This window comes from Formica exsecta, unplaced genomic scaffold (assembly GCF_003651465.1).
Source record: "Formica exsecta isolate Colony F162 unplaced genomic scaffold, ASM365146v1 scaffold122, whole genome shotgun sequence".
Lineage (NCBI taxonomy): Eukaryota > Metazoa > Arthropoda > Insecta > Hymenoptera > Formicidae > Formica > Formica exsecta.
In genome coordinates, this window is record NW_021848556.1 from 610,974 (window position 1) to 621,933 (window position 10,960).

General features: G+C 34.8%; 1 protein-coding gene across 15 annotated transcripts in view; it reads left to right on the top strand.

The window, feature by feature from the left end:
• LOC115244767 (serine-arginine protein 55-like) overlaps nucleotides 1-10,285 on the top strand; it is an 11,769-nt gene extending 1,484 nt beyond the window's left edge. Inside the window, exons 3-13 of one of the 15 annotated variants that reach the window (XM_029822734.1) lie at nucleotides 1-78; nucleotides 984-1,054; nucleotides 2,977-3,057; nucleotides 3,824-3,847; nucleotides 4,000-4,056; nucleotides 4,276-4,345; nucleotides 7,903-7,976; nucleotides 8,199-8,387; nucleotides 8,799-8,924; nucleotides 9,290-9,412; nucleotides 9,539-10,285. In XM_029822734.1, coding sequence (XP_029678594.1) covers nucleotides 1-78; nucleotides 984-1,054; nucleotides 2,977-3,057; nucleotides 3,824-3,847; nucleotides 4,000-4,056; nucleotides 4,276-4,345; nucleotides 7,903-7,976; nucleotides 8,199-8,387; nucleotides 8,799-8,924; nucleotides 9,290-9,412; nucleotides 9,539-9,674 — 1,029 coding nt within the window. In that variant the 3' untranslated portion in view covers nucleotides 9,675-10,285. Of the gene's footprint in view, nucleotides 79-983; nucleotides 1,055-2,976; nucleotides 3,058-3,086; nucleotides 3,183-3,823; nucleotides 3,848-3,999; nucleotides 4,057-4,275; nucleotides 4,346-5,377; nucleotides 6,092-7,902; nucleotides 7,977-8,198; nucleotides 8,388-8,798; nucleotides 8,925-9,289; nucleotides 9,417-9,538 lie in introns of those variants that run through there. The other 14 variants (XM_029822718.1, XM_029822695.1, XM_029822702.1 and 11 more) reach the window with 14 other exon arrangements.
• Nucleotides 10,286-10,960: the final 675 nt, after the last annotated feature.

Consider the following 10,960-nt stretch of genomic DNA (forward strand, 5'->3'; position numbering starts at 1 on the left):
GAAAGAGACCTTGAGAGATTTTTCAGAGGCTACGGTCGATTCCGTGATGTTCTCATCAAGAATGGTTATGGCTTTGTTGTAAGTACTTGTATACAGCTGTAAATACCAAGAATAACACTTTGCATTCGCTCAATTTGGTCCCATGATAATATTCATTCAATTTCTCGTTTAACACTGTTTGCAACTTCAGATTCCGCACATTTTTATGACTGTTGTGCCTCTAGTTCAGCTGAAACAAGTTATAATACTTTTCAATTCTGTGGTCTTGTGCTCATATATCATTTTAAATGTTATAAATCTTTCGAGAAATATTTCTTTTTTTATATTTATGATGAGAACTATTTATATTTGATATTCCAATCTTTTTTGCATCGAGATGGCTATGCACAATTGTGCAAACTTAAAAAATATTGTTCTTAAAAGATAGTTTACTCTTTGCTATCATCATTCGGATCAAAATGGGTAAGCTGCAATTTGTTAAATTACAAACATAAACTCGATAACCTGGGTTGACCTGACCTGAGCCCTGAGCATATTGGTGACTGCTTAGAAGAGCTGTTTGCTGCTTATCATCGATTATTCTGCGATATTTTGTAAGTTATATACAATTCGGAAAAGAAAGAGGGAACCATTTACAATGGGCAATATGTATTACATAAATAATTATCCACATCAACAATTTAAAATTTTATCAGCACTTGTATTAAACAATTTTAAAATATAGATATGTTAAAACTTGTATTATTACCATATTAATATCATGTATACATTTACACTGTGAATAATGCAGTGATATTTCTAATTCGACATTCAAAACTTTTTTAATTAATAAATTTTATACATTTTTTTTAATATAAAAATGTATCAATTACATATATATTTTGAGAGCGAGATTATTATGCGCATATAAAAAATATAAAAAATTATAGCAAAGTTACATCTTATTTTTCTAGATAATAACAGAAAAAATTCTCTTTTCTCAGGAATTCGATGACTATAGAGATGCCGATGACGCCGTCTATGAACTAAACGGAAAGGAACTTTTAGGAGAAAGGTAATGCAAATCCGTTTTATTCAGTGTATGAAACATATATGTACACTAGGCGATTATATTAGGCGGAATGGTATAGGTAGCATGTTTGCATGATTGACTAGTTTTATATTTCTATTGCAATCCATTTAATATGTGGATTGTTACTTTGATTACGTTAATGTTTGATATTTTATCATAATCATAATATTATTGGTACTGGGGGCTCTCTGTTTATAATCTAAGCAAGTTTTATAGATAGCATTTAATTCATTACGTTAACACCGAGGATGAATTGATAAATTTGGCACTCATTTGGAATTGACTAATATCACATGTATAATAATTATAGATACAACTCCTTCCTATCGATCTTTGTATATATCATTTAGATACATTAACTGTAACTCTATTAATTATAGCAATCTTATATTTTGCCATTTCTATATTTAGGGACAAATTAAAAAAAAAAAATTAATTTAGGTTATATGCACAATGATTTACTATGTATTAATTAATGAAAATTATTGAAGGATAATAATCTTCTTCTAGTATATAATATCTTAATATTTTATTAATTTGTAATAGTTTATTTTCAGTGCGTTTTGATATGATTTGTAAAGTTGAGTTGTGAATAATTAACATTTTTGAACAACAAAAATACTATTTTTTATAAAATATTCTAAACGACTCATTCCCGCTAATGATTAATTTTTTTTTTTTTTTATTAGGGATTTGCGTTTTTTAAGAAGTACTTAGTGAAACTGAGTCATTTAAAATATTAAATTAAATAAGTATTCTATATATACATTATGTCTTGTTATCTTAAATAAAGTTTGCTATCATATACTCTATCATATGTTCTTGCTGGGTTATTGGAGATTAGATTGGTACGTGAGAAGCAATAGCATTCGATTAACAACAAAATTAAATCTTTATATATAAATTTCTAAAACTAATTTTCATTTAGAAAATTATAAAAATTTCCATTTTCATGGTGTATGCTTATCTCTTTCTATCTTTTCCTATTGGGAATTTATGTAAGTGTGTCAGTAATGTTAGTGGCTTCTCTATATAAAAATAAATAATAGTAGCTTTTTTTAACATACAATACTGAAAATCTGACAAAGTGCGGGAGTATTCTTAACACTAATCGCATTATGTTTCAACCTGTACCAGTAATATTATTCGCTGTTGCTTCTATTTGATTAAAGACAAATGTACAATGCACAATTATCTGTTCGCATTAAACGGGTATTTCATTAATGCCTTTTGATTTTGCGTCTTTAGTAAAAGCGGCGTCTGTCCTCCAAATTAATGATTGGATCTTTACCGAGATAAAGAAAAAGTGTGTCTTAAAAGACCGTTGTGACTTACCGCCATTTTGAACTACTTCCATCAATTCCCCGAGTAGCAAATGATTATCAAAGTAATTATAATAATGCATCTACGTCTGGAGAAATGTTATATTGCTTCTTTTTTTATGAAAGGGCATTCGGCACATGTGCTTTTTCATAATTTTGTCGCGTGATCCTGTATAAAATGCAGTGCTTCGTACTCTAGCTAGAGAGAAAAAAAAGAAGGAATTTCAAAATTATACGGATCACGGATTTGATTACGAAAAAGCTGATGGATGTGGTGAAAGAGAATTAACTCGGTGATAAGTAGTATTGTTGTAAGGAAAGCAGTTTAGATTAGGGACGAGGACGAGTCGTGAAAGAGAGAGAGAGAGAAAGAAAAAGAGAGATAGGGGGGAGAAAGGGAGAGGGATAGCGCTTCAAACGAAACTGGACGATATAGAAATACTGAGAGACGGATGATATTTGAACGGATTTCGGGAGAAAGGAGGCTGAGGAATGGAAGGAAAAGGAAGGAAGGAAGAAAGCAGCTTTAGAGAGTAAGAATTAGTCGTGGACTTAGGCGGGGTTTTGTTGGGTGTGTTTCAGAGTGGCGGTGGAGATAGCACGGGGTGTTTCAGGGAGGCGAGGCGACCGTGGCTACGGACGCTCACGCTCCTGGAGAGACAAGTAAGCATATCCAATGTGTCTTGTTACAGAATTACTGTAGAGAGGGCTCGGGGGACACCTAGGGGTAGTGACCAGTGGCGCTATGGTGACTCCCGTGGTGGTTATGGGGACTCGAGGCGATCTGCGTAAGACACGCTATCCTTTTTTTTATTTTATCAGAGCGATCATTATCCCCTCCCCTGCAGGCAAGCCGGTTAAAGATGTGCGAAATCCAAACGATTGATCGATTTACCGATTTCATTCCAATGATTTTCTTGTATATAGAATTTTTTATTTCTTTTTATTTTTTTTTCTTATATATTGCTGCGTCCATCGGTAAGTTTTTTCTTTTTTTTTTTCCTTTTCCTGCGTGATTGATTTCGCACATCGTCCGCACAGGGAAGAACGTAACCTTGGATATTGATAAGCTCTAGCGTAGAAAGAGCATTGAGACGAGTGATAAATAATCGCGTTTTTGCAAGCTTCTCTTGCATTTGCGCATTACGGAAAGTATAAAAGTCCGATTAGAAATCGAAATTAGAAATCTTTTCTTCTGAATTGGTTGTCTTGGATTTGACTACTCTCCCGAGTACGTCGAATTGTCGAAAGTTTCGCCGCGATAAAGATAAAAACGATAGCAAAAAAAAAATAAAAAAAAGAAGAAAAAGAAAGATAACGCCTAGCGATTAACCCTCCCAGAAACATTATGTTTATTGCTGGTAGTTGAATGAGATGGATCGACTGAAAATTGGTGACTAATAGATGTGTGGTATTGTGTTTGTTACAGCCGAGACGATATGCGGCACGACAGGTACGATCTATTGCTGCATTTTGAATAGATTTGATTCGATTGGAACAGGTGATTGATTGTGTGCCTGAGCAATGAGTGCAGATCTGTAGTTATTTGCTGAAGGTTTAACCGACGATCCGTTATTTCTGTTCACATGACATCCCTTTTTGCAGAGATAGTGTGAACAGAAACACGAGGACTGCATCTAGCTACAAGCAATCATTGCCCAGGTACATACATCCAATGTTACGCTCTAACGATTACAATTTAACTTATACAAACTTTAATTGTTGCAAATGTCTTGTAAAATATATAATTTCTTTTTTTTTTTGCGTTTTATATATCATACTTTCATTCGCTAATGCATTAACGTAAAGTCAGGTCCAAGACAAACCTGCTTGCTCTCGAGATATACATGTAGATAATAGCCGATCTTTTTCCCATTGTAGATATGGACCACCCACACGCACCGAGTACCGCCTCACCGTGGAGAATTTATCAAGTCGTGTCAGTTGGCAGGTAAGCGGCATACACGTATCTCGCTTTTTTCTTGTGCATTTTTTTTAACATCATTTATATGTTCGTTACTTTACTACTCGCGATTCCAATGAAGACGTTGCACCGCTTTATATGCGTTTTTCGTATCTATATATCGCTGAGAATCTCTTAAGTTTTACCGAGTTTTTCTGCCGGTTGTTTGTGCCAAATTCCACGCGTATATTTACAGCATTTCTTTATTCAATTCTCTTTCGTCTCATATTTTACGTTCATTTACTCATTTGAAAAAGAGAGCCCTATTTTGGAATCGAAAGATGTAAGATTTTGATCAAGTAAGTCTGGCAAAAGTCGAAATTTTCATGAAATACATGTGCAAAGATCGCGATCTACGAGAGCGAAAAGATAAAGATGAAACACAAGAGAGGAAAAAAAGAGAATAAACATTCGCTATAAAAATGACAAAGATATTCATATGCGTATGAGATGCGAGAAATGCATGGAACATTATCATACCCGATACAAAGGACACAGGCATGCGCGGAGGAACTCGGAGAGTAGCAACGGCCCGTGATGATGAAACCATTGCAACCGGACAGTCTTGGATGTTCAGCGGACGCCATGGATGAAGAGCTGTAAAGCGGAAGAAATAAAAGCGATGAATGTACGGAGCATATAGATGGAGACGCAAGACAAGTAAATGCAAACGATATGTGGGAAATACCAGGACGCAAATAGATGCCTCGAAAAGAGTCATATTGATGAATCGAAATGATAGAGACAGATTACTTTTTATGTACACGTGGACCCAAGTCTTACTTGATCAATTTACATTGCGTACATTTGTATATACATATATATATTATAATATGATCTATAATATATTTATCTCGTTGCACTTTTCTGATGATTGGTTGTTATATTTGATGCAAAGATATTCTCTCACTCAGTCGAGTCTCGATTGTTCGACGTTACTTTTTCAATTTATTATTTCATTTACGTTACGGCCAGCAGTTTTTGAGGAAAAACAAAATAAAATTGATGTTCTTTCCGAAGAGCCATATCCTCTTCGCCGAGGACGGGCGACCGGTAGGGCCAATAGACTGATGATGTACGATGATGATAAAGATGACGATGCACACGATGGGCCCGCCTTAAGGTCAAGTGGCACCTGTGGTTGGTTTCTGAGGTGTCCCGGGTGACAGAGAGAGCCGCGTGGCATGGGGGTGTACACCTATATCTACCACCTATCTACCATCATGCTCTACTACTTGCGCGCCGTGATACGTGGTGAATCCCGGTGAAATCCCAGTGACGATAGGGTTATTGTGCGTACTCCGATCCTCCATCGTGATCACTGGGGAAAAGAAGGGAGAGAGAGACCCAACCGCTGCGATCTACCTTACTCTGTCTGGGAGAGACAAACATTTATTTACGTAAAAAAACTCCACCAAATATATACATCACCACTCTTCCTCTTACTAGACCGCGATACACGGTCGTATAATTCAGTACCTTCACCATCGACATCACCATTACATCCACCAACCATCACATCTACCATTCCACCGTGACTGTCACTGCCACTGGTGTACGCCACGCAACCTAGCCGTCTAGTAAGTCAGGCAGCGGCCACAGCCATGAGGGCGAACGCGGGTCGAAACCCGAACCATCCGCGACTGCGCCACACAGATCCGTTCGACCCGACCGAGCGCCGTGTGTGTCTGGCCATTCTCTCTGTCCGTAAGCAAGGTGGTGCCTGGGCCCAAGGTAAATGCGTCACCTTAACCGAGTGTACTCTCTTAGATATACACATATATATCTATTATATCTTATATACACTTAAACGTGTCTTGTTCCACATATGTATATCATATATTATATATAATACCTATATCTATATATATATATATATATCATTTGATACTGTGCACCATAGCTCAGACATTGCGTGCATCCAACCATTGAGACGTTTCATGAAGCTCGGAGCTGTGCATTTAATCCAGTATCGAAGATAGGAAAACTAGCAATATATTTCTGTGCTCGAAATTAGGCATTCGCTTGTTATCTGATATAGATTTCGTATCTTCGCGTACTTTTTACATCGGTTTTCTCTCTTTCTTTAAGTCTATAGCTTTTTATCGTGTTATATATTTTTATCAAAATTTTGAGAGACTTTTCTTTATGCAAGGCAATTGTATCATTACAATGTCTTTTGAATGTAACAAACGAGAAACAATATTTCAGAGGATGTTCGTTCATACGCTCTATTTTCCCCCTTTTCACGGAAAAACTCGCGCTCGGACCTTGAGAGACACCGGCATGAACCTCAGAAAAGCCGTCGATGATGGTATCCCATAAATATGGAGATGTCTGCATTTGTACTGTGCAAAACGACTGGCGCATCTACCTACCTATCGCGTACCTTCACAACACTAAAGCCGTACCTGGTTCCCACAGAAAAAGAGAGAGAAAGAAATATTATATAAGCACATCTCCCAGCAATGTATGAAGTCAAACGGGCTCTAGACAATATCCACTTTTATTCGTTGATTTACGAAGGAATGACTGTAAAGCATTAGATTCTAGCATGCAAAAGAGACAACGATAATGGAATAGAAAGAGAACAGTTAATACGGAAGAAACCATCTTGGAACATGAAGAAAGAAGATTCGTGAGAGACAAACGAGACAAGGATTATCGATGGATTTTCTTCAGGATTTAATTTTTAGTAAAATATTTACAGAACTTTTATCTTGTTGCATTAGTTCTATTTTTATGTTCTCAAGCTTGCTTTTCCTATTTTATTGCGATATAAAATGTATTCTGATAGCCTCAGGAATTTAGAAAATTCTGTTAAACAATTGTAGTATATCTGAATTTTTTGCATCTGCTTGATAGTGATTTTTTTGCAATTGTGCATAGAAATCTACTTTCCTAAGAAATCATTCATCAAAATAGTATATTGAATATTTGAATATTAATTGCATATATGTATCACTATTTTTTTTTAATTAAAGATATACTGAAAAAATATCACATTTATTACTTTTGTAATTATATATTGTGAGCCATTTTGCGGAACGAGAAAGAAATAAGAATATATTAATTTAAAAATATTGATTGACTTTTTTATATTTTATATACTTTTAATTGATTTCATTAAAAGTATGTCATTCCGCAGAATGGAGCTGTGTATATGAAAATGAAATATTATAATCATATTTATTTCAAGGATTGAATTGCAAAAAGAAAGGTTGCATCGATAGCAGATACTAAATTCGAGCACAATATATAACATCACTTTCAATATTAAAGACGCGAGCAGATGTAGAACACTATACTATGCTTGTCTCTCTTCTTCTTTAATCGAGTAGATCCAGGTTATCTCTGCCACAGGAAAAATATCAAAATAGAATATAACATATGAGTGCACAGGATATATTTTAACCTGCCTGCGTGATACATCAGACTAGGAACACAGTATAGTAAACTCCATACGCAACTACTAATTTTAAATCTAGCCGCATATCTGCAAATTTACATACAAATATTAATTCTGGTTCTTGTGTGATGTTCAGGATTTGAAGGATTACATGAGACAAGCTGGAGAAGTGACATATGCTGATGCTCATAAGCAACGTAGAAACGAGGGGTGAGTGAATTATTGATTATAATCGTAATTAATAAAATTAATTTTCTATGTAAAACAAAAATGAAATAACAAGAAGAAATTGCTAATAAAAGTATTGCAAAATTATTTATAATGCAAGATAGATATATTATAATCATTTATTATAATGTATCTGTAATGTATCTGTCTTGTCCATTTAACAAATGTGTTGATTTAACAAATGAAATTTTTAATGTTCTGCAGAGTTGTAGAATTCGCGACGTATTCCGACTTGAAAAACGCTATCGACAAATTGGATGATACAGAATTAAATGGTCGCAGAATTAGGCTCATCGAAGATAAGAGACGCGGCCGTCGTTCAAGATCATCTAGTTCAAGATCACGCTCGCGATCTCGTTCGCGATCCCGTCGTCGATCGCGCTCCCGCTCAAGGTATAATCGTCGTTCTCGATCCCGATCAAGATATTGTCGGGGCGACGCTACGTCACCTATTATTTTTTTTCTAATATGATTTTTGTCCTTTTGTAGATTTTTTAATTTTAAGCTTGTAATTTCCGTCTTATAATTTATATATAAAACGATTAATGTATTCTTTTTTAATTTTTTGTTTCGAATTACGATCATTGTAACCACTTTTAGTTTTTGTGTTAAAAAATAATTTATATTGCACAATTTAACTTTTCCTAAATTATAAATTTATATTTTTAATTGCTTTATTTGATTATACAATAAAATATATTTTGTTTTATGTGTCATCGCATAATGAGATAGTTTTGTGCACAACAATATCAGAAAATCTTTTAAAACACTAAATACGTCTCATCACTATTTTCTCTAACGCAGGAGCCGCCGCAGCTCTCGCAGTCACAGTCGCCGTAGCAGCCGTTCCAAATCTAGAGCACACTCGAAATCCAAGTCCAAGTCTAAATCCAAATCCCCCGAGCGCAGTCGCTCACGCTCAAAGTCCAAGTGAGTATTTCGTCTCCAAAAAAAAAAAAAATATATATATATATATATTTTTATATTATTTTATTTATTTCATTATTCACAGCCGTTTGCTCCTCTGTATACTCAAAACTACGTACATTTATTTTACTTGTTTTATTTATTTTCTTGCGCAGTTAATATAATCGATGTACACACTCTCATTCCCATCTGTTATTGGCATTGTTTTTGGGCTGGCTATGTGCCTTGAGCTCTCACGCTTAATCACGCTTTATACGCGTTCACTTACTCACCGTGTACGCTGGGAAACAGCAGAAAGCAACGAGTTTATATTTTGTCACTTTCTGTACTTTTTCGTCCCTCTTTCATTTTGAACTATAATTTTGCAGATCAAGAGACCGCTCAAAGTCGAAATCTAAGTCAAAGTCCAAATCCAGATCTCGTTCTAGGTCCAAGGCTGAGAGGTCAAAGTCCAGGTCGCAGTCCAAATCCAAAGCCAAGTCTCCCTCAAAGTGAGTCCTCTCGCTGACTTTAATCGATGTTTCTTTAATCGATATATTGTACTTGGCGCAAGAAAAGCGAACCTTCCCGAGCGACGGCGCGAATAAATCCCCATGTTTCTCCTTTTGTCATTTTAGGGATAGATCAAGCCGCGAGCGTTCCAGAGGAGACAGATCCAGATCTCGATCGGGAAGCAAACACAGCAAGAGCCGAAGCCGCTCTCGCTCGCCCATGAACGGTGACAAGTCACCGGAAAGCAAGAAAGCTGATTGATTAAACTATATATTTTCAATTAAACTATTTTTTCTTTTTTTTGTACATTGAATCACATTTGAAAACCGCCAATATCTTATATCTTACAATTTTCGATTATTAATTGTAACAATAAAGTTTCACGTTATAAACCTGTACACATTGTATCAAGACTCTATCACACTTTGATATTTGGGATATCAAATCAAACACAATCGGCTTAACTATTCACATTATTGTTGATTCATGGCAAATTATTATTTAGGTTTTTTTAGCCAGCTATGATATATATATATATATATATACTAGCCGTATCTTGTGCTTTTTTTATTATTATAATTTCTCTTTTATTATTTTTAGTGGTTAATTTAGATTTAGCAAAATACGCATCATCCAACTTGAGCAATTCATGCATTTAGACAGATAAGGATTCTTTATTCATACCTCTGATTCTACATGTTTTTATCATGTTCTACATATATCACCATATATCAGTACGAATTTTCTTATAATAACTGCTTTTTGTATATATTACCAAAAGTTACATTACAATATAAGAAGGTATGTGATGTGTATTAAATTTAGCGGTAAGAGGCATCTTGATTGTCAATAAAAATTCTTGTCAATGCAGATTAATGCACTTTATACTCGAACGCACTCTCTCTCTCTCTCTCTCTCACTCTCTCTCTCTTTACTCCATAACCCGTTTATTTATTCTGTACATCTTAAAAGATACTTGGAAAATATTTTCAAATTTTGAGATAAAATTTATTTCTAATATTGTGTGTGACTTATATACAAAGAGTAATTTCTTTATATAATTATTAGGAAATTATTTGTTTACTTGTATTAAGCAATTATTGTGTATATTGTATAATTGTATTTCATATATAGAGAAGAAATTAAGATTTTAGTTCCGATTAACGCTATTTGCTGCGAGCGCAATCCCGTATTTAATTTGTTTCTTTCTGCATTTCTGAATAAGGGAAATTGAAGAACATGGTCAACATTGTGCGATCGTATATTAAAAAAATTATAATTTCGACGAATTATAAATTTGCTAATTGTTTTGATTAATTTCTTATAAAATTAATATAAATATTATCGTATCTCTAATCTGTATGAAGAATAATATCGAATCTGTGAAGAAAACTCTGCGAAACTGGTTCTATTATCGGTTAAAATTCGACTGTTGAATTTGCGGAACCTAATGCAGCCGGGCGAACATATGACGCGCAGCTGGACCCGCATAGGACCCGGATGACTCAACAGCATGCGTCAACCCCCGATATTTTTGTACACCGCTC